Here is a 24,890-nt window from a genome sequence, read left to right on the forward strand (position 1 = left end):
ATACTGAGAGCACCAGCAACCATTAGAATTAAGGTTGCATAAGAGCTTCCATTTCATGGTAATTTCGTAATTGCCCTCAGTGTATTCTTGCACATTCTTCTGAAGCAACTAATACTTACTGCCCATTGTCAGAGACAGGATACAGGATTAGAGAGACCACTAGTCTATTGGGTATGGCAATTCCTCTGTACCTAAAAGTACAAAGAAAGTGAAAACATGTAAGTTAGCATACGTGGGCCCTTCAGACAGCTTTTCTGACTCCAGAGACCTCAGGTATTTTCAATTAGATTGGGCCTTGAATTTTCTGAGATTTCTTTTTTTCCACACACTACAATATTAATAAGTATAAAGTCAATTAAATTTTAAACAGGAGAGACAAAAATGACTGATATGCATTAAGACCTCATGCAAAGAAATTTCAGTATTTACTAAAAGTATGTGAAAAAAACCATCTAATCATTTTGCTACAAAAATCATCTAAATTTTTGTATATGGTCATTCAGATTCATGCTCTAGAAATACAGTTTTGTGATACTACTATAAGGTGGGTGAACAACTGATTGAAAGACCGTACTCAAAAAGTAGTTATCAATGGTTTGCTGTAAAACTAAGGGAGCATATCTTAGTGAGGTCTTGCAGGGGTCAGTCCTGGGTTTGGTACTAGTCAATATTTTTATGAATGACTTGGATAATGAAGTGGAGAGTATGCTTATAAAATTTGCAGATAACAGCAAGATGTGAGGGATTTCAAGGTCTTTGGAGGACAGGAATAGAATTGAAAATGACTTTTCACAAATTGGAGAATTGGTCGGAACTCAACAAGATGAAATTCAACAAAGACAAGTGCAAAGTACTTCACTTTGAAAGGAAAAATCAAATGAACAACTACAAAATGGGAAATAACTAGCTAGGAGGTAGTACTGTTGAAAAGGATCTAGAGGTTATAGTGGATCACAAATTGAATATGAGTCAACAATGTGATGCAGCTGCGAAAAAGGCTAATATTCTGGGGTGTATTAACAAGAGTGTTGTATTTAAGACATAGGAGGTAATTGTCCTAGTCTACTCAGCTCTGATGAGGCCTCAGCTGGAGTACTGTGTCCAATTCTTGGCACCGCACTTTAGGAAAGATGTGGAATAATTGGAGAGAGTCCAGAGAACAGGAAAAAAAATGTTTTAAAAGGTTTAGAAAATCTAGTGAGAAAAGGTTAAAAATAACTGGGCATATTTAATCTTGAGAAAAGACTGGGGGGAGACCTGATAAGTCTTCAAATATGTTAAAGGCTGTTATAAAGAGGGTGATGCTCAATTGTTCTCCATGTCCACTGAAGATGAAAGTAATAGGCTTACTCTGCAGCAAGGGAGATTTAGGTTAGATATTAAGAAAAAAAATAACTATAAGGCTAGTTATGTTCTGGAATATGCTTTCAAGGGAGGTTGTGGAATCCCTATCATTGAAGATTTTTAACGACAGTTCGGACAAGCACCTGTCAGGGACGGTCTAGATTTATTTGGTCTTCCCACAGCACACAGGACTGGACATGATGACTTCTTGAGGTCCCTTCCAGCCCTACATTTCTATGATTTTGTGATATGAGAATTTTATCATTTGTGAACTATTTCAGCTTATCAATTTTGTGCCATTGTCTGGCAATCTCTCTGCTTTACAGATAAACATTGGACTAGATTGATGCACTGGTCAATGGCAAAATAAACTTTGTATTTAATAGTTTCTTTAATACAGTTCACACTCCATTTTTTCTTTTCGTTTTTGGACTTAAAGGAAGAATATCCAGTTGTTGAAAAATATTGCTTAGGCCTCAGTTCAGCAAGGAACTTAAACATATGCCTAATGTATGTGCATAGTTCCACTGAATTTAAGACAGGTTTCAGAGTAACAGCCGTGTTAGTCTGTATTCGCAAAAAGAAAAGGAGTACTTGTGGCCCCTTAGAGACTAACCAATTTATCTGAGCATGAACTTTCGTGAGCTACAGCTCACTTCATCGGATGCATACTGTGGAAACTGTAGAAGACATTATATACACAGAGACCATGAAACAATTAAGAGGACTCCTCATATGTTTAAAGTTCAGCATGTGCTTAAGTACCTTGCAGAATCATGGCTGTAGTAGCCAAGCAGTAGTATTCAACCATGCTGTGTGAGAGTACATGGTTCAACCCCTTGTCACAGAACCATCCTGGGCATTAGGTTCTGCCTAAACAATACTCTTGGCCCTTGGGATGGGAGCAGTCTTTGATGTCATTCAGCAGTGGCCCTTCCAGATGATTTATGGTGTGGTATTAGCAGGCTGTGGAAAGGAGAGCAATCCAGCCCTTTTCAACTGCCAGGTTGACAGTCACAAAGCACTAAACATAGGGTTATGCCGAGAGAAGAAAGATCTCCAGGGGAGTCTGCTGTGACGTACAGGAAATATGTTTGAATAAACACTGCATTGTAATGTTGCCTATATATTCACCAGACCTCTCTATCTATGTTGCAAAACATAGTTTTCCTTATTGGGACAATTCAGCCTCGATTTTCAAATGGAGCCTAAAGCAAGCCTCCTAATTCTATAAATAGGCATCTGCCGGACTTTTTAAACTGCTGAGCACCAACAGTTCCCACTGAGGGCAATTGGAGCGGTGGAATGTTCAGCGCTTTTGAAACTCAGGCAGGTGCCTAAAAATGGACTTAGAGTTTTAGGTTCATGCACTTTAGACTCCTGTGTCTGAAAATCCTGATCCTCTTTGCTTTCCTTTTGTTAAGTAATGGCTTTGTTGATTATGAGGTTTTTGTAGAGGCTAATATCGCAAAATATAGAGTTATACCATTTAGAAATGTAAAATGAAATAATTGGTGAAGATTTGGAAATGAGAACTGTCTGTGCACAATCACTGTATTCACAATTTTCACATGACAATTCCAGTTCAAAGTTGCAAAATATGGATCGTATGGGACACTGTGAGCTTTCATGTCAAAGATACAGATAATGATCATTTAGCACGATACATAACAGACCATAAATACCCCCTTTGGATTCATTGTACCCTGCCGTTTTATACATTGTTTGTGTGCCTTTACCTGATTAAGTCTTCTAGCTCTACAAGAGTCATTACAGTAATTCTTTTCCTTGTTAGAAATGAGGGTTTCATTCTCTTTTAATATTAATCATAACATATAATAAAGTTGAAACAAAACTACCATGGTTGAATTGTATTGTCACACCCATGTAAATCAAGAATAGCTTCCGTGAAGTTAATGTTATTATGCTGGTGGAAAACTGATGTAAATGAGAAATGAATTTGTTCCTGTATCTCTGCTTGCAAATAATACAATGTACAGGTCTTATTATAGCCCAGATATTTTGGTTTAGGAATGGGAATGGTCCTTAGTTTATCATATTATATGGGATTGTAACAGGAGTGTTATAGCATCCAGCATTGTAGGGGATGCCATCATTAGGTACATCAAGGTAAAAGGATGAGTTAAGGGTATGGGGCCAGATTCTCAGCTTCAGTGGAGTTTATTCAGTTTTTCACCAGTTTAACTGAGAGCAGAAGCTAGCTCATAAAAGCCACCATTATGTTCAATTTCTTTGCTTTTGCAGTGTTAAGTACGATCTTCCCCTTTATTTGTACCTAGATTTTTTTTTCTGGTGTAATATTAGGCTAATGAACAGCATCAGAAAGGAAATACATCAGACATTTGATTACATCAAGAGCTGTGTAGGTATATAGTAATGAATCCTAGGAAAATAAATAAGGGCAAGTTCAGGAAACTTAAGTGAAAATACAGCACTGGTCTAAATTGAATAATAAAATTCCTGGTCATATTTTGCCATAAATAGTGGTTTGGGAATTTGTCATTCACCTTATTTAAAATTCAGAAATATTAAAGGTACATAGTTCTTTCATTACAGAAATAATGGAATTCCAGCTATCACAGAGTTGGGGTAATTTAAATAGCTATAGAATGCATTATATCAATAAGTGGAACATCTGTATGAAATGTCCACCTGCTGATATTACTACTCAGTGTACTTTACAATGAAATGCACTTAATCATTTTAAGACGTCTTCTAATGAAGCCTTATCGGGATTAACATTTTGAACACAAATACTTTTAGGCATTAAAACTCGCACTCTAAATGAGATTGCATTGTCTTGTTTACCCTTGTTGATTAATAAGCAATCTGTTAACTGTTAGAACAATCAAATTGTGCCAGTAGATTAGTAATTCAGCTATGTTTGTGGATATAATCATCATTTCTTTTGAAGGCTTTGAATTAAAAAAAATCACTTGCACGCTATCAGTAGGCAAAAGAAAGATATATATTTCTAGACATCTGCACCACTATTTTGCTCCAGTCCTTCGGCTTAGGGTCATTGCGCAAGCACAAATGCTTCTGGAGGACAAATACTGTTTTGATGTACATCACTTCTAGGTATAGCTTCCTTTTTTAAAGCAATCTAATAATGCAGAAGCTTAACTTATCTTTAAAAGAGTAGTATTGTTTTGTTATTCACGTTTAGAAGGGGATGTCCAGCTTAATTATCAATATTTTTCAGCCATTGGCACTTGTGAACTGCTCTGAAAATTTTGATGAGTTTATTTTACTTTTTCTTTTTAAAACAGAAAATTAAAAACAAAATACCTGTTCCTTAAGAGAAACAAAAACACTCAAATGATAGTTGAGATTTTCTCAGAGGGTCATGCACTTTCATCTGTGGCATCCTGCAGAGGAAACAGATGTTGGCAAGTTACAATTGAAATTATCTGGGAAAACTCCATGCATGAAATACATTATTACATACATAGTATAATGCCATGAGTAGCACAAGTGCCATTTGGGAATCATATATTAGATTCACAGCATGCCATGAAAGGGTACATGGTTAAGTGTGAGGCTGAGAACTCTTCCTCATAGATGCCCAGGCTATGTGCCCCCAAACCTCATAGCAATTACTGTAAAAAGACATCACAGGTTAATACAATCCTGATGCAACATTGAGTGCCCATAGCGGGTGGGTGGGGGTGCAGGGAATAGCACTTGAAAACCCCATACATGGTCCTATACGGCACAGAAAAGTAGCCAACCATTGACCTTCAGAATTGGGGAAACGTGTCCCTTAATTGCGGCACAGGAGATGCACTACTTGTATTATTATCATAGGGGGTTTCCAGTGCAATTGTACAGGTTTCTAGAGTATATGCAACATTTCCTGGCCTCAACCACGATTTGGTAAAAACAAGGCTTGTTCACTGATTTGAATTGCATGATGAAGCGCAAATGATATTCCTCCGTTGCACTGGATCTTTCTGATGAAATACAGTGGTTGCTATTAAATATTTATAATTTTGAACACAGATATCATTACTTCAGGATTCCTATTTTAATTTCAGTGTAAGAAATTCTTTAGGACTGTTATAATCACAAGAAGCCTTTGTAAAGATTGTAAAGAGGACCACTGCACTTCCTTGCTGCACGTTTTTCCTCAGGAGTAAAACATATGGCCCATCATTTCTAATGGTTCTTCTAAGTAATATATTTTTTTCTTTATTTTGATTTTCTAGATCAGCATTGAATTAAACATTGAATTAAACTATGTCATTTTATGGAGTATAGCGTTTATTTATTTTTCCTGAAAGATTCTTAAAATCCATTTTAAAACCTGGAATGACTAGATGTTGGCAGGATAACTAATTTTCAGAGACATGCCCCAGTGGAATAGAGGTTGGGGGGAACCCTATATGTGCTGTAAATCGTTCGGCATCATTGAGACAGTTAGCTACATGTGGCATTAATTTGAAGAAGACTTAAAGTAGCTTTGCAGCCTCATTGCCATTATTATTACTATCTGTGAGTGCATCACCAAGCTTTGATATTAAGTATCAGGGAAACAATGAATGGAACACAGACATATTGTAAGAAGACTGGGCACTACAAAGTATAATCTTAACAGTTAATTTTATACATTTGTAGACTATACTGCACTGACATCTGTCATTTCTCTGTCCTGCAGTCTCTGTGCTGTGAGATCAAACAGAGACGTCGTGGAGTAGCCTCTGTGTTGCGATTATGCCAGCACCTCCTGGATGACCAGGAGACCTGCAATCTGAATGCAGATCACCAGTCTATGCAGCTGATAATTGTAAATCTTGAAAGAAGGTGGGAAGCCATTGTCATGCAAGCTGTCCAGTGGCAAACCAGGCTACAAAAGAAGTTGGGAAAAGTCCCGGTGAGTGATGTTTGCTTTAAAAAGACCTACTATTGTTTCATTTGTCACATGGGAGATATCATTCCAGTGGGTAGCAAACATATTCATTTTACAATGGATTTTCTGACTGAAGATGCCATTTCTGATCCTCGCAGTCAACAAATAAAGCTTTATTTTTCACAAACCAGTGCTGGATTTGGACATGACTGATTAATAAGATAAACTCATAGTATACATATACTGTTTGCAGCATTTTTAATCACATGGGATCTCATTCTGTCAAGGACTGGGCACATTTGAGTTGAAAGCAGTGCAAGTCGAGTTACTCAGAACCTAACAGGATTGGGCCCATAATTTTTTATTGAATATGATACTTCATAAAAGTTCTGTACACTGTTAATAATGTTTTTAGCACCAGCCTATCACTAAGCGCATTCTTCACATAGGACAGTGTTTCCCAGCCGTGTGCCGTGGCACACTGGTGTGCCATGGAATTTTGGAAAAGTCACTTGCAAGGGGAAAAAAAACTCATTTATTTTCATTAGCGTCACAACCAAACTGCATTTTGTGCTGTTGCACTTCGGGTGGATGTGCATGAGACAGACCTTACATCAGATTTCTCATTAAAAGTAAGCGATTTTTAAAATAATTTTAACACAGGGATGTGTGCCACACAAATCTTTTATTGACGTAAGTGTGCCTCAGACTGGAAAAGGTTGGGAAACACTGACAAAGTATTTTGAGGATGTAATAAGTTCTGTACTACTTAAAATATAAGGAAAATGTATTAATCTATTCTTCTCTGAGGAAACAATCCCTAAGAGGCAAAATATTATATTACTTATGCTATCAATTAAGTGGTGTCAATTATACAGGTCTTGTACAGTATAAAACCATATTAGAAGGGATTAACTATATTTAGACAATAAGCCAAATCCCTACCGTTACTCCATTGACAGTAATGGATGAATTTGACCCAGCATGTCCTGTGTCACTGTCCTAATGCTGAAGTGTGAGTATTGCAACCAAGGAGCAATGATGATAATCCTGTGAAATACAGGTACCGATGTGCATGATAAAAATAATAGAATGAACAACATATATTTTAGTTTATATAATTTTTAGGTTATTATAAATTTTAAAATAGGAAAGATTACTTGACATCCACCCCTTTCTTGACAGACTAAGTGACTAGCAATGAAATTTTGGGGGGGGGTTAGGTTGTTTTTTTAAACACAGATTTTTTTTTGAAGTTCCACTTAAAAGAAAAACAAAAAGTAATAGATATCTCTAAGTTGTTTATTATTTTTATATAAATATAGCACCCAAAATGTACATGGGATTCTACAGACCCATCAAAAGTCCCTTCCCTAAAGAGCTAATGGTCTCAAAAGACCAACAGATATAGTGTGTGGGAAAGGGGTACAGCACAAAAGCAAAGTGGTTGAGGTGATGAATGGCTCACATCTTGATGTTTGCATGGTTTTTTAAAAAAGATTATGTATCCAAACCTATCCCCATGTGCCCAGCTATCTAGCCATTGATTAGTTGTCTAATTTCTTGTAGGTGTTGCAGTATAAGTGGGACTTAAGGAAGGAAATGAATGAGGGCAGTGGCCTTATGGATTATTACAGAATGAGGACGTCTTTGTAGAAGATGACATGGAAGAAAGTAAAGGAGAGAGTTACTGGAAAAGCAGAAAAACAGGATATCAAGGCTAGCATAAGTGTTGGAGTAGTGGGGAAGGAACAAGGCAAGAGGAAGTGTGGATAATGAGAGGTGCAGAGTTACACAGGGCTTTGAAGGCAAAGATAAGAACCTGGAACTTGATGTGGAGGAGAAGCACAAGCCAATGAAATGGGGGAGAGGTGACATGGCCCCTGTGAAGGGCAAAGAAGAGGATTTTAGCAGCTGTGTGTTGTAGGAGCTTGGGGTGGGGGGAAGTATGCCTATCAAGGAGGCCAGAGGAGGCTACAGTAAATACCAGAGATAAAAAGGACTGAATAAGAGTTCTAGCTCTATGACCAGAAAGAAAAGGTCAGATCTTAAAAATGTTTTGGAGAAAGAAGAGGGAAGACTCCAGGCTTGAACGTGAAGTGCAAGGGAGGTGGAGAAGTCGGCATTCATGCTGGTTATTGGAGTGACAGAGTGGGTGATAGTGTGTTCAGTAGCAAAACTGAATAAGAACATGCAGAGGTTTGGGGAGGAAAGACCAGGAGTTCAATTTTGACCATGTTTAGTTTTAGTTGACAGACATTCAGGAAGGGACATCTGAGAGACAACATGAGATATGGGATTAGATGGTGGGAAACAAATAGGGAGTGGAAAGATTAATTTGTGAGTCATCTGTTTAAAAATGGCCATTGAAGTCACATGAGCAGATGTAACCACTCAATAAAGGGATAAAAGGAGGGGCCAATGGTAGAGCCCTGTTGGACTCCCACAGAAAGCAAAACATAGCAGGAAGAGGACCTGCAAAAGGAAACATTGTTGGAAGGCTAGAGACATAGAAGAAGAACCAAGAAAGGAATAGTATCACAAAAGTTAAAGAAGGAGAAGATGGTTGAGAAGGTGGTCAGATGTTGAGAAGGAGATCAACTGGGTCAAAAGCAGCAGAGAGGTTGATGAGCTGGAGGCCTCAAGATATAGCAAGGAACAGATAAAATCTCAGTCAGAGCAATTTCAATGGAGTGGAAGGCAAAAACCAAACTGGGGGTGCAAGGAACTTGAGGTAGCAATTGTGGATGGCACACTTAGGCTTGTATATGAGAGGAAGAAGGGAGATGGCCATTGAGAAGGCAAATAAACAGATTACTGATGCTTGAATTTCGAGGGGAACGATCCCAAGAGAGTGAGAGGTTGAGAACAGAAGCAAGGGAGGTCAGCAGCAAAATATGGTTGTGGAAAGGGTGCACATTGAGGGATTAGAAGAGGACAGTTAATGATGGGGGAAAGAATAATAGCAGAACTTTTTCTTTGGGAGAATTGGATTAAGGGTCTATGAGCCCTTCTCTATTTTTTGCAATGTCTGATACCTGATCCAACCCTGAGGCAATTTTGGGATTTGTTTATTTTTGTCTTTATGTTTTTAAATTATAGCAATAGCTCTAAGAAACCATTACCTAGGGCTGTAGAGTTGGACTGGTTTGTTGAGTGGACCTGCTGTAGAGAAACTAGTTGAAGCTTGGAGTTGCAACAGCAAGAGTGTACAGTAGCTGTTGTCTTTACCTTGCAGCACGGAACAAATGCAGTTCTAAAAATTTCTGAAGCTCAGTTGCTGGAGGCTGCTGTAATGGGAGTACAATTACCAGAGAGAGGCTGACCTGGGTTTCTACTATATTTCACTGAGATGCGAGCTGCCGCAAAGAGGCTAAGTGGATATTTTTTTCATGCTTAAAACTTATAGTTGCTGTAGTAAGTATAGCTGTTCTCTGGTGCCTGGAGCAGGAGCAAGATGCAACTGAGAGAAATCCTGGAGGCTGCTGAATAGAGGTCCAAGTTTTTTCAGAGAGAGCATATTCTCTCCTCTTCCACGTGAACAGCTGCTGTGCGTAAGCTATTTGCTATTTGGAGCTGCAGTTATTCTAAATAAGCTGCTATGTGCTAATTAGAGTTCAGCACTGCTATTGCAGCAGGAGCAAAGTGAGTCTTGTGGCTCTGTTTGGGATTGGAATCAATTGAGAGCTGAGGTAGAGACACTGTACAAGTGCTGTGTGTTACTTGATGTCTGGATGCCATGGAACTTCACAAGCTGCACACTGCTTTGTTCCCACTTTGCCTGGGGGAAGCAGAACTTGTGTGCTCGACTGAGTTGTCTGCAACTGGGTAGGGGTCATACCTTCCTCTCTGCTGAGAAATGGAAGATATTAAGAACTATCAGGATTCTCATTTAATTTTCATTTAGGGCAGTATTTCGTTTCAGAGTCTCTTGTTGTGGATTTGTTTATAAAATATGATTGTATAAACATCGCAGTATCCACAGGTTTCTGAGGTTGATAAAACCATTTGAATTCTCAGCACTGAAAGATGCACTAACCTCAGTAGAATTCTGGGTTCTTATTCTTCCCCAGTCCTGAGTTGGCATGCTATAGCTTTTCCTTTCACTCAGTTCCTGTGTAGTCATTTCTTGGGATGGTCCCAAGATTGCTTCCTCTGCTTCCCCATCTCTCTGCACTTGATGGTTTGCCAGTCTTGGCACATAAACAGTATCCCCTGGTAACAAGTCTTTATTTGAGGTTGCCCACAATATACTGTAATTTATAAAAACAAATGAGATGTTTTATACCTCCGATGGCATCTGACTCTCGGACAGTAAATAAGACAGCTGATTATGTTGCCATACAGAGGTGCAGGAGTTGCTTGCATCTTCCATTCTCCCCTTAATTTGTCTACCAGAATTTTCCTTTATCTTTTTACTCTTCCTTATTATCCTCGGTTACTTCTTATTTTGATTGCTTATCCCCTTCCGAAAGCGATGTTGGAGTTAATTACAAAGGATTTGTAGGTTTCTTTCAAATTTCTTTTATTTCTTGATGCCTTAAAAAAAAATTCTTGAATTTTTCATTATCCTTGCAAAAGCCTGCCTCACAAACCTAGACATAACAAAGAGGTATTGTTAGGGGGCTTATTCCTTCACCCACTTACTTCCCTGGTCCTTCTCGCATGAACAGAGAGCAACAATACCCGAAGTCCAAAGGTGCAAACAATTCAATGTTTATTGGGGTGAACTTCCAGCAAGCATGATTCCAGTTTCCTTCCTTAGTGTCCTCCTTCCCAGCTCTGACACCACAGAGCCTTACACCTGTGTCCCTGTTCCCATTCTTGCCCTTAGCAAAACATTATTCCAATTTCCTTACCCCCAATCCCTGTTCCCATTTCCCCCTTTAGCAAAACATGATTGCAATTTCCTTACCCCCATTCCCTGTTCCCATATCCCACACCCCCCCACACCCACTCACTTCCTCATTGACTACAGATTATATAGTAAAACTTGAGTTTTACTAAACCTTAACCAATCATTTTCCTGAAATTTAACTAACCAATCCTAACGTATTGTAACATGATTATGTACCCAATTATATCCCACCACCTTAATTAGTTTATTCTTTTATACCTCTAGAACTAGCCAAGTGATAAGAATACCCCTAAATTCTTAAAGTACAGGCCTTTGCAGACGGGCCTGAATATCTATATCTATATCCTAACAGGTATATAATGCAAACCCCAAAGTCTGGAAAAGATGACCCTCTCATGATGCATAAGTTACGTCTAGTAAGTAGCATTATAATTCAGAATCACTCAAAGGGGAAAAAAGGTTGGCTAGGTTAAAGAGGCTAGGTAAAATAATGATTTAATTTAAAAACAATAAATGATTTGTTGGTCTTTCGGCTGAAGAATTTAACTGGGAGTTGGGAGACCTGGGATCACCGTGTGATTTGACAGGACACTATCTGTGCTTCAGTTTCCCCATGTGTAAAATGGGAATAATAATTTCCTACTTCACAGGGATGTTGTGATGCTTAAGCCATTAGCATTTTTAAAGCACTTTGAGATCCTTGCATTTAACTTAATCTAACTGGAAATACAACTGTACTAAGAGCCAATCGCATTCTAGTCCTCACATCACCTCCTATCTCTAACAGCTGTCTTTCAGTTAGCCAGGGCTGGAATATAAAGTTTAAAGTCCTATTTTTAATTAAGCAAAAGGTGTTTATGAATGATTCAGAATGTGAGCCCTATTTATATATGATATGTCACTGCAAGACTCCTCATGCTACTCTGCAAATGTGCCTCCTCCCAGTTCTGAAAGGACAGCCACTTGGTATAAGAGAGTTTAGTCCACTGTTTTCATTCAGTCCTTGGCCTCTGTACTGAGGCTGCCAACAGGACTGTCAAATAGCACCAGTTATATGCTCTAATATTTGAGTAATTACAATTTTTTCTTTTCTTTTTTTCAGTAGATCCCTCTTTTTGTTAGTCACCACCCCACTTCTATTGTATTTTGCAGTTATGGTCTCCTAATTCTTAGTTTCAGAACCACACAAATGGCACATAATATACACCGAAAGAGACCTTATTAGCAGCTTTTTTATAAGACAAAGAGACACTTGTGAAAAAACTAAATAGCTGAAAGAAGATTTGGGGTAGACCTGGTCAAGGCCCTGATTCAGTGCTCTGTACAAGCTGTGTTGAGGTTAGCTGAGGGTGGAAGCACAAAGATTGCTTACTGCTACCTTTGTGTTACCCTGATCCTGTTGCCATCCAAGGCTAACCCAAGCATGACTTGCACCTATGGCTTCAATAGGTCATTCCGGTAGCCACAGATAGCCAGGTATAGCGATGCCCTGGCCACATGCCTCCTGGATTTCCCCCTTACACTATGGGCCACGATGGGGTTAGTATGAAAGTCCACTACCCAAACAAGCAGAAACCTGTGCCAGCCAGTTTGGCTGTCATTGCAGCTGTTTTACACTGCTGGAGTAGCACAAAGTACATGTCGTGCTGCCAAGGACCAGGGTCCAAATCTATATTTTCACATTGTTATTCTCCCAAAGCTTGTACCTCCCAGACCCCTACCCTTCTCAATTACTGGAGAAGCTGCTCGTTCCATAAGCAGTGCTCATTCCATAAGCAGTGCTCCCACAGACATCAGGTACTCTGCTCATGCAATAAGTGCAGAATTCTGATCAGTCTTATGCAGAAATCCACAATCTCTTTTCTCAATCCACAGAGATTGCTAATTATTGAGGGGGCAGTATTAATCAGACTCATAAAATAGATATTTTCTGCTAAGACAATTTAGGTTCAGAATGCTCTAATTTTCAAGCTGCCCTGTAATACCTCTTAAATATTCCTGTCTTTGAGTTTTTGTATGATGTTAACGTTCACTTCTGTGCCTCCTGAAAATTTTTTTTTTATCTCCCGAGTCGTCCTGTATGTACACTGCACTATATGTCCAGAAAAAGCCTCATGTGTATTGGCTCTGAAAGTATGCTGTACATCCAGCCACATAATTGAAAATAATAAGGCCACAATAAATGGGATGGCCTTGGGGTATAACACCCAAGGGATTCAATTGGTGTCGCTTTGCATCAATGTCCATGCGTCATGGTAATTGAGGTAACATAACCAATTACCACATTTTAATTAGAGTTGTAAGGACTTGGGAAAATCTGTAATGGTGAGACAGCTCACTTTAAAAAAAAAAAAAAGGTTTCTTTCGTTCTCTTTTCCACGGGCTTTTTTCTTGGATGCTTGTTTCTTAGGAGGGGAAGATGGTTCTTAATGTGCTGTTTGGGATTTTTCCCAGTCTCCTCTTTGAGTCTTTATAATGGACTTTGAAAAACAAAATGTTAAAAACTGCTGCATCGCTGCTAAGCTGATATCCTCATCCCTTTCCGCTGTTCGCCTGCCTAGCTGGCACATTTGGGAAAAGAAAACAGTTTTTTAAAATGCTGGATTCAGAGCTAAATCAAATCTCCCCCTCACTTTTTCTGTGTCCTTTTCATTGATGCAACGTTTAAAAAAAATAGCAATGGACTGATACTTGTTCTGTACTCCAGAGTTCACAAATGTATTAGTTATTGCTCCATTACTTTGTTAGGTAGCACCACTAAAGAAAAACTCACTCAACTGGAAGAGTCTAATTAAGCCATTATTTTTGTAAGGTTGGACATAGCTGAAAAAAATCTTGTGTGAAGTTTAGAAGTGCTATATAAGGGTCTGATCCTGTGGGGTGCTGAAAATCCTCAGCTTTCCCATTATCTTAATCGGTGAGGAGGACATTCAATGTCTTGTACAAAGTGCTCAGCTGCTTTACAAAATCAAGCCCGACCAAAGTCATTATTTAATTCCTTATATTTACTAAATTACAAATGACTTCCCCTAGAAGACAGTACGCTAACACAGCATTCAGCTTGTTTCACAAAAACTCACCACATGCCTATTCATTTCCTCATGTCACAGTGATGTTTTTCAAATCATCACGTCAGAACCGCTGGTGTCAAAATATGAAATTCCTGTTGTGTTGGGTGGCAGCTTTTTAAAAATGAACTTTTTGTGATTTTAGTGTCAGTGACAGGTGCTAGTCTATTTGATCTCTGTAGGGCTTCTGAAAGAGACCCACCTGAGAAACACCACCTGCTTCCCTCTAGGTGGAAAAGGAAAGAACCACAATAGAGCAGATGTCAGCTAAACTGAGTGAAAACAGGTGCTAAGCTTGACTGTCCTGGTAGCTGACGTGCTATATTTATTTACAGCATTAGCAGTGGCACTTTCATGCTCTCCAAAACTACACCCCTTCACAAACAAGATACCTGGCCATCTGGAGGATCTTCCTGTATGATCCAGAGGAAAGCTGAGGGTACTTGTCCTTGAAATCCTTTGGTCTGTCTGCTAAGGATGTTAATCAGTGCCAAATGAAGTGGTGGTTTTGTGAGGTAGACAACAATAAACCAAACTCATCAAATCATTTCATATAGGTCTGCAACCAGTCTGATGGTAAAAGACTTTCAGTCACTACCAACCTGACCCCCATTTTGACCAACAATCTAGAGGTGAGAAACTCCATATCACACCCTTTTAGCTATTTAGCCTTCCCAAATGGCATTTTTAACACATCTGAGCGTGGCATATCCTCATTACAAACCATTAGAAGGCTAATGGACATATTCAGGCTGATAATATGAATTAAGTTTAGCAGGAAAATGACAGTCAGCTGAGGGAGCTAAAAGGAGATCATCTGAGCTCACCGCCAGTAGGTCAGATCATTTGTTGTGGCTCTGATTTTAAACATGTTATTGGGCACATTTCAGTTTAAACAAAGTTCAGTTTGAAGCCAGGGACAGGAGGAACAAGCTCCAGGCAGGACTAGGCATGAAAGTGATAATGGTGTGTTCAGGGGATAGGTACTAAAGCCAGCACCACTTTGCACATTGCCAGCAGTATCAGACGTGGAGGGAATAAAAAGAAAAGGAGCATGCTCCCAAACTAGCTTACCCTTGGGCCTTAGGCAGAGGAGATTTAGGGGTAGGCTGAGCAGTCAAGCCTGGGAAGAAGCCGTGGACTAGATTTTGTTGCTCGTTTATTTGATTAAAAAAGTCAAGCCCTAAGAAGGGGGGTAAGATTTGCCCATGTATAGTTTGTGTGGACTTGGGCTTAGAGTAGGAAAGAGGTACCTGCTTAGTCAGTGATACCATTCATAGTTGAACATGGATTAGTGAGAGTTTTTTTAAATTATTTTATCTGTTGTTGCTCTGTGGTATTCATGAAAGAGAGGAGCAGAGTTGACTGTCGTGGGGACTGCCGTCCTCTCTCCATGCACTGAAGAGATGCAGCATAAGCAATGGTGGTATAGGCTTATCTACACTGCCTCTCACCATTGCAGCTCTCCATTGATCTAGAAGGATAACCACTAGGGTTAAGATAATAGGTCGTGCCCATTAAGTCCTTTTCTCTCTGTTAAAAATACCAAAAAAGGCAGCATGTATTGCTATTTGTGGTTGTGTTGAGTGTGATATGGATTTGAGTGGACTGAAACCAAGAACTACATTTCTCATAGGCCACTGAACAGCCATCAAATAGTAACAAATTTCAGTGATTACTCACCTTCAGCTGGGTTGAAAATACTGACCGAGAGGTGAAAGTCTCTCTGACCTATATCCCATTACAAAGCCCCTGACACATCTAGCCTTCCACTCTCACCACAGTATCTGGCCAAATTTGTGGAACATCGTTTGAAAGTTGCTTACTTCAGTGAACATGAGCACAAAAGGATGAATGGAATTAAATTAAAAGAAAAGAGTTACTTTAATGAGAAAATCAATTGTTGCAAATACTTAATTACCCCCCAGACTCTTCCTTGATTTTTTTTTCTATTTCTTGATAACAGCGCACATTTTTCTGTGCAGTTTTGGAAAGTTATCCAGTTTTTACCTTTAAAGAAACTGGATTTCTTTGTAAGAGTGGAAATGTTTACTTCAGGCTGGCCATGTTTATAAGGAAAACATTCTACATGCAAAATAAATCACACACACATACATTTTCCAGTATATTTTAAATTAAAACTTGGATGCCTGTTCTTGCATTCACTGCTAGGTGTACTACTTACTACTGTGAGTATTTGACTTCATTCAGAGTAGTTAAGGTAACAAGCACCATGCAATTGGTAAAGTATTGCAGTATCAGGCCTTTCATGCTTTGTTGTTATAGTTGTTTTAAACCATATTGCAAGTTAGAATGGGGTAAAAATGGTATATCTGCGTCAGTGTCCTTCAGTTGCTCTCATGAGCAGTTTTCAGTAATCTATTTCATGGACTGAAGAGCCTTCTATTTTCATCATAAATACTATGGAGTCATTCTCTTATATAACATATATGTATATATATGAAAAACGTCATGGTGTAGTGTGGCTTAAAGTTTTTTTATCCTGAGATTAAGATTTCAATATTTCTTACAAATGTCAAAGCCACAACGAGTTATAATAATTCCAAACATATCTTAATAAGATTTGTACATTGAACCACATCGTTAATGTTGCATATGCTACCTATTTTGATTGAGGTCTATACAATATGACCAGTGTAGAGAAAGTAGATAAGGAAGTGTTGTTTACTACTTCTCATAACACAAGAACTAGGGGTCACCAAAAGAAATGAATAGGCAGCAGGTTTAAAACAAGTAAGAGGAAGTACTTCTTCACACAATGCACAATCAACCTGTGGAACTCCTTGCCAGAGGATGTTGTGAATGCCAAGATCATAACAGGGTTAAAAAAAGAAATAGATAAATTCATGGAGGATAGGTCTATCAATGACTATTACCCAGGATGGGCAGGAATGGTGTCCCTAGCCTCTGTTTGCCAGAAGCTTTGAATGAGCGACGGGATGGATCACTTGATGATTACCTGTTCTGTTCATTCCCTCTGGGGCACTGGCACTGGCCACTATTGGAAGACAGGATACTGAGCTAGATGGACCTTTGGTCTGACCCAGTAGGACCTTTCTTATTTTCTTATTTATTCCATCTTGGGGGGAGGGGAGCCCAGAGCCAGGGCTCTGGTCCTCCCCCGGTGCCCCAAGCCAGCCGAGACTGACTCACTTCCAGCTGCCTGGCCCCTGCCCTGCCCATTACTCAGCCTTTGGCCTTTGTCTCACTTCCTGGGCCAAGAGTCACCTGGTTGCATCCCCCTCCTGGGTCTCAGGTTACAAAGGGGAGGCCATAGCATCTGTGCAGGCAGCTGGAGCAACTCCCGCAGAAGTCACACACCCTTATTCCCACCACCTAGACATTGGTGGAATACACAGGGAAACTGAAAAGGAGTACTTGGGGCACCTTAGAGACTAACCAATTTATTTGAGCATGAGCTTTCGTGAGCTACAGCTCACTTCATCGGATGCATACCGTGGAAACTGCAGCGGACTTTATATACACACAGAGATCATGAAACAATACCCCCTCCCACCCCACTGTCCTGCTGGTAATAGCTTATCTAAAGTGATCATCAAGTTGGGCCATTTCCAGCACAAATCCAGGTTTTCTCACCCTCCGCCCCTCCACACACAAACTCACTCTCCTGCTGGTAATAGCCCATCAAAAGTGACAACTCTCTTCACAATGTGTATGATAATCAAGGTGGGTCATTTCCTGCACAAATCCAGGTTCTCTCACCCCCTCACCCCCCTCCAAAAAACACACACACAAACTCACTATCCTGCTGGTAATAGCTCATCCAAAGTGACCACTCTCCCTACAATGTGCATGATAATCAAGGTGGGCCATTTCCAGCACAAATCCAGGTTTTCTCACCCCCCCACCCCCATACACACACAAACTCACTCTCCTGCTGGTAATAGCTCATCCAAAGTGACCACTCTCCCTACAATGTGCATGGTAATCATTATGCAAGGTAGCCTATTTCCCCTTGTTTTTTCCTACCCCCCCACCCCAGACGTTCTGGTTAAACTTGGATTTAAACTTGGAGAGTGGTCAGTTTGGATGAGCTATTGCCAGCAGGAGAGTGAGTTTCTGTGTGTGTGTCCCTGGGAAAAAAAAAGGGGGGGGGTGAGAAAGCCTGGATTTGTGCTGGACATGGCCCACCTTGATTACCATGCACATTGTAGGGAGAGTGGTCACTTTGGATGAGCTATTACCAGCAGGAGAGTGAGTTTGTGTGTGTATGGGGGTGGGGGGGTGAGAAAACCTGGATTTGTGCTGGAAATGGCCCACCTTGATTATCATGCACATTGTAGGGAGAGTGGTCACTTTGGATGAGCTATTACCAGCAGGATAGTGAGTTTGTGTGTGTGTTTTTTGGAGGGGGGTGAGAGAACCTGGATTTGTGCAGGAAATGGCCCACCTTGATTATCATGCACATTGTGAAGAGAGTGGTCACTTTGGATGGGCTATTACCAGCAGGAGAGTGAGTTTGTGTCGGGGGGGGGGGAGTGGAGGGTGAGAAAACCTGGATTTGTGCTGGAAATGGCCCAACTTGATGATCACTTTAGATAAGCTATTACCAGCAGGACAGTGGGGTGGGAGGAGGTATTGTTTCATGATCTCTGTGTGTATATAAAGTCCACTGCAGTTTCCACGGTATGCATCCGATGAAGTGAGCTGTACCTCACGAAAGCTCATGCTCAAATAAATTGGTTAGTCTCTAAGGTGCCACAAGTACTCCTTTTCTTTTTGCGAATACAGACTAACACGGCTGTTACTCTGAAACAGGGAAACTGAGGCACACACAACATTCATGCAAAACAGTAAAGCTCACACAGGCTCACATACAACATAACAAGGGAAAATCCCCACTTTGTCACAGACACAAGGAGAGGGACAATTAAAATGTCTTTAAAAATTACTAAATTTTCATAATTTTAAACTCAAATATCTCAGGACCTTCTAAGGTCCTTCAGTGCTGTATTATCTTACTCAGAGGAGCTGGGAATCCTTCCTTCCAGTGGTGTATAAAGCTCCCAACTCTGTTGTCACATAGACAAAAGATTTTGACCATAGCACACCTTTAAGTGGGGGACTGTTGTCTAGTTTGCCGTGGGAAGGGGTATAGTGGTTTACAAGCAGGGGTGAGAGAGGGGCTCAGAAGCTGCTTCAAAAGTCAACGCTGGCAACGCTGACTTATCCCCAGGGACCGGAAGGACTTGGGAGTTGATAAGGGGCAGGCCTAGGAAGAAAAGCCTCTTTTCCCCGGGACAGATGGAGCAGCACCCACCCTTCCTCCCCTTAGAGCGGGCAAAATAACAGGTTGGGTCAGGACCGGATGTGGGCATTGCATGAACCACTCCTTTCTGGGGGGGCAGGCAAGAAATTTTTCCCTTACCACCAGATTGGCCAAGGTGGAGTGAGTGGCATGGGGGGGGCAGCAGGGGGTTTCACCTTCCCCACAACAGATTGGGCGCGGGGGGCGGCTTTGTTATGATGAGTGGGGAATGGAGTTAGGCTATGATATCGCAACTCATTATGTAAGTGTGGGGCGGCTGTCCAGTGCAGGTACTCCATAGGGAAGGGATACAGTGACCAGATAAATGGCTTGTAAAGGACTTAAAAAGGAGGTGTTTGTTAAAGGAGCAGAATGGGGAAGCGGGGTCACAGCTCCTATGACTGGTACAGCAGGGAGCCAACCCCTTTAACTTACAGCCCACCGTAACCCTTTTTCAAGGGTAGGGGGGATGGTAAGGTCCCAGCAATGGGTTGGCTGGGGGACCACGACAGAAGAAATGGTGGGAGAGGGCTGGTGGAAGTCCCTGGGTGGATATTGAAATGAGCATGGAGTTACCTGCACTGTACACGTTTAGCTGCTGGGTAATCCCAGACATCTAATAATAAAGTTGCTGCCTGATTAAACCATATCTAGTGTCTCCTGTCCTCCCTTCAGTATATCCAGGCAATAGACTTGTTCCTAGGCTGAATATTTCCCATCTTGTGCCACAGACCAGTGTCATTTTGGGTTTGGAGTGAGAGAATTTAACATTTGGTAGAAAGAAGACAACAATTCTTTGCTAAGCTGATTTTTTTTAAAAAAAAATAGTCGTTTACAGCTATTCATAGGTTTGGAATGCTGTCATGATGAGATCATCAAAAGTGCATGATAAATGCAACTTACCACATGGCTTTTTAATTTAGCACATGAATACCAGTGCATATGTAGTGTATGCCCTTGTGGGTAATTGCATTGGACTGTCTGATTGGCACTTCATCCAGTAACCATCCCTTTGGAGCTGAATCTAACATTATAAACTTCTGAGCAATTTCAAACAACTAACATATTTTCAAATCAACCTCTCACAAAAATGTTTCATAAACTTGATTTTTCATCCAATAATCACACTAGCTCTAGACTCAGAATGGGCAATATTCAGTCTCAAAAAGGACAGAAATTGGAGTTTTAAACCATCATAAAGGGGAAAGTCAACATCAGAGTCTCTATATAAGGGAGGTTTAGTTAACTATAGTAAATGGTGGATATGCCACCAACTAGCAGATAATCTATTCCACTTTCTTTTTCCATGCTGCAAAATAAACAACAAGGTAGTAATATATTACTCCTGGGGGAATTCTGCACCACTGTGCCCATGCAGAATTCATGTCTCCCGTAGATTTATTTGCTTCCCTGCAAAAAAAAATGACTTTCTGACAAGGAAGCTACAAGAGCAGTCATGCACCCTCTCCAGCAGAGCAGGTGCATCGTTTCAGGTGCCTGGAGAAGCTGGCACAGAGGTAAATCACCATGGGGGAGATAGGGCTGGGTATGCCCCAGTCGGTGGCTCCTACCCAGCGCTAGGCTTAGTTGCTAGTCCCTGCTGGACTGAGGGAAGAGGAGGACCTCCCCTGGCTGACGGAAACTCCATCCTCCAACCCCGCTTCCTGCCCGCATCATCCTCAACTGCGGGGGGAAGAGTCACAGTATTGGGAGCTGCTCCCTCATCCACCCAACCACTGTGCATCGGGAGCCCCCTATACCTAGACCCCCCTGCCAAGCCACAACCTCTTGCATCCAGACCCCGGATGAGCCCCTCACCCCTGTATCCAGACCACCCACTCTGACCACCATCAGCTCAGCCTCCACATTCAAACCCCCACCCTGACAAGCCCCACCCCGCTGCACCTGGACTACCCCGATGAGCCCCCCGCACCCGATTCCCAGCTCACTGAGCCCCCAACTAGCTGCACCTTATTCCCCACCCCAGAAAGCCCTGCTCCCCCAGCACCCAGACCCCTCACTGAGCCCATCCCTCCACATCCCCCTTTCCCAAGACCATCCTCCCCACACCCAGAGGACCTACTGAGCCCCATCCACCTTCACCTGGACCCCTTTCCCCTTTCCCTTTCCCCCAATGAGCTCCTGTGCATCCAGAAGCCCCCCACATCCAGACACCCCACCAAGCTGCCCACACCTAGATTGCTCCACACAGAACCTTCTCACCCCACACCTGGATCCCCGCACAATAGGCCCTTCCACACTTAGACCCTGCCAGGCTGAGCCTCCCTGCCCCACACCTGGATCGGGGGCCAAGGCTTGGAGTGTGTGCAAGGCTCTCTCCCTCTCACTGGCTATCTTGGTGCATCTGGCATGGAGGGGCAGATCCCTGGGGTGATTTTGAGGCAAGCCCAGCCCATGTGTTGTGTCAGGATTGGGTGCAGCCTCACCATCAAGTCTGTATCTCAGGCAGAGGGTGGCCGCAGGGTGATCTCCCACTTCTGTGCAGCCAGTGGCCTGTGCTTCCCACTGCCTTGATGGAGCCTTCACATTTATTTATTGACAAATAAAATATGCAGAATTTTGCAGAATTTTAAAATATTGTGCACAGGATTTTATTTTTTTTTAGTATAGATTTTTTAATTTTTAGCACAGAATTTCCTCAGGAGTTGTGTATGGTATTTCTACAGGTCTGAACACAAAGACATTCCCTTCTCCAAAAGTCAGTATATTAGAACTGCTGGCTGAATAAATCCTTCCTGAATAACAAAGAATGGGTACTGAGGTCAGTCTTAGTAGCAAAATATGTAATATTCAGAAAATGGAATCTAATGCACTTCCAATCTATGCAGAATGTTAGAAGAATTGTCAACTGCTGTTTTAGTACAGAAAATAAGATCTATGACAAAATACAGGAAAATACACTAAGGGTCAGATTTTCAAAGGCACAGTACCCACGACTGAAGCCAGATTTTTAAAAGAGCTTAGTTCCCATTTAGTCACCTAAGGGCCAGATATTCAAAAGTGCTCAGCACATAGTAGCTCTCATTGTGACACTCCTGGCCAGATTCCCCAAAAGAACTCAGCATTCAACGTGAGCTCTCTAGACCATTTATTTTGGTGTCTAAATGGGACCTGCGAGCTTTTGAAAATTGGAACCTAGTAGTGGGTTCTGATTCCTGAGTATTCCAACCAGAATGAAGGTGTGGCATGGATTCATTCATACAATTGTGCTATAACATGTCTCTCCTACATGATGTCTCTCCTAGAAGCAATATTCTGGAGATTATATTTGTACCTAACACTCACTGACCTCATGATTATGCTCTGGGCCAGTGTTGTTTTAAAAAAAATGATGATAGAAAAACAGAAGCTAAAAAATATAATGTAGCAGACTTGGATGCTTTTGAGCCTTTGAAAATGACTGTTGTATAAATTGAAATGCCTTGCTCATTGCATTGTATCTTTTATGGCCCCAATCCTGCAATGAGTGCCTTGACGGTAGGCTCGCCGCTTATGTCTTAATATTCTCCTTGAAGAGTTAATAAATAAGAAAATATTTTTAAAAGAGGGGAAGGAATCCTTTTTTCCCCATGGTCTGCACAGTAATTACTTCTACCTTAAAAGGTCCTATACAGTTGGATTTTAAGACCCTGATTCTGCAAACACTTACGCATGTGTATTTGCAGGATGTGTGGAAGTATTTGCATGATTGGGCCCTTAACATTCAATATTGTAGGACCTTTTATCTTAGGAGCTGCATATCCTTCTAACACATATGCATAAGTGCTTGCAGGATCAGGGCCTAGATCTGTAATAGTTTTATATATACAAAAGCAATTTTAAGAAACTTTAAAGTTTTTAAAATGTTAGTTATTTTGTTTCTCTGTCTCAGAGGTCTGTACATTTGGACATATGATAGGGAAGACTGGCTTTACTAGTGGAGAAATATGAAAAATTGTACTCCTTTTTTAAACTGTGTAAAACATTTCTAATGTGTTTTTTTGTAAAATGAGGCACATACAGAAATGCATATAAAATATAAATGTACACCTTTACATCAATATTTATGTATAAATATACATGCATATATATAAAATAGTAAAATGTAAATCATAAGTAAAAATAAGTAATGATGTGCTGAATTTTGTTTCTCTTTATCTATATGACATTTGTGTCATCACTGTTGCTCTAATCCATATTCAGGTCTTCATGCTGGTGTGCAGTAATATGTAAATTTCCTAGCCAGCTGCATTAAGCAGTGTTTGTTTATTCTGTTTCTTTTGGCACTGCATATAACTGAACTTGTGCCAAAAATGTGGCAGCTTCAGGGAACACGATTCGGGTAGAAGGAAGTTGTGAAAGGAAGCACACATCGTAAGTCTTTACTCTGTGAAAGAGCAAAATCAAAAAGTTTCTGTTCACAAAAATATCTGTATTAAGAATGGAAAATAATGTGTTTGTTAAGGTATAATGAGCAAACGGAATCACTTCAGAATACTCTGTTTACATTGGCTTTGCAAACAAGGATACAATACTGAGAGGTTGGTGAATTTTGTCGTCAGGAAGGGTGGCTAAGATTAGTGAAAGATGAAAGTTGGAAGTTTAAAATAAATGATTTTAACATGGTATACTAATCTCTCAACACATAGCATTTAGCTGCATTTAAATTTAGACAGCTGTGGCATTTAAGTGTTAAAAAAATTGCATTAATGATGCATAGAGCTATTTACTTACGCTGGCAGTCCTTTCAGTCTTCCAGTCTGACACTTCCTTTTTTATCCAGCCAGCTAATTTCCCCTCTTTTGTGAGGAGTAACTGTTTTCACACTACTGCTTACCCAGCAAGCCTCCTCATTGTTTCATGCTTAATTATCTTCTTGAGCTTCACCTTCTCCAGTAAGGGAGAAAGACTGGGCCTCCCCACAGCTCTAATGAAAGCTAGGTTTTATAGATGCACTGTGTGAATAAATGCAGTGTCTGATCTAGCAACATAATAAATGAGTTCCTAAACTTTATGGAGTCACAGCTAATCCAGTGGGTTTATTCAACAGTGCAGAAAGAAGCTGTATTTTAAAAAAAAATGCTTTTTTATTTTAAAGGGGGGGGGAGGACTTTCATTTATCATGGAATCGGATACCATAAAAGTGTTCCAATATCTCTAAACATTATACAAAAATGCATCACAAATATTTGTTTCAGTGCAACTCAGAGTTTCTCCTAAGTCATGTGGAAGCCTTTGAGCTGTACACATTACATTTCAAGCTGGCATATTAACAACATTAATATTAATATTAATAGCCCTCTGCTCTTCACTTGTTACTGTGCTGTACAACCTCTGATTCCTGTCTACACTTGTTACCACTCACAAACACCCAAATAGCAGTTGTGGAAAGAGGTGCATTTTTGCCTAGCCAGACTGCTACCTTCCTCTCAAATGCAGGCTTGGCCACAGTTGTCC

General features: G+C 40.6%; 1 protein-coding gene and 1 long non-coding RNA gene across 5 annotated transcripts in view; one reads left to right on the plus strand and one right to left on the minus strand.

The window, feature by feature from the left end:
• AKAP6 (A-kinase anchoring protein 6) overlaps positions 1-24,890 on the plus strand; it is a 403,733-nt gene that overhangs the window by 352,216 nt on the left and 26,627 nt on the right. For 3 of the 4 annotated variants that reach the window (XM_084632749.1, XM_084632751.1, XM_084632750.1), the window contains exon 12: positions 6,026-6,241. The exons of the other annotated variant lie outside the window; for it this stretch is intronic. In XM_084632749.1, the coding sequence (XP_084488875.1) occupies positions 6,026-6,241 (216 nt within the window). The remainder of the gene's footprint in view (positions 1-6,025; positions 6,242-24,890) is intronic. 4 annotated transcript variants of the gene reach the window in all.
• On the minus strand, positions 119-24,246 carry LOC311523058. Its single transcript, XR_014712253.1, has 3 exons — positions 24,168-24,246; positions 4,657-4,736; positions 119-191 (listed from the first exon to the last, which is right to left on the minus strand). It is a non-coding gene; the product is annotated as an uncharacterized lncRNA (long non-coding RNA).

Source organism: Lepidochelys olivacea (genome assembly GCF_965140295.1).
Source record: "Lepidochelys olivacea isolate rLepOli2 genome assembly, chromosome: 6".
Taxonomy (NCBI): Eukaryota; Metazoa; Chordata; order Testudines; family Cheloniidae; genus Lepidochelys; species Lepidochelys olivacea.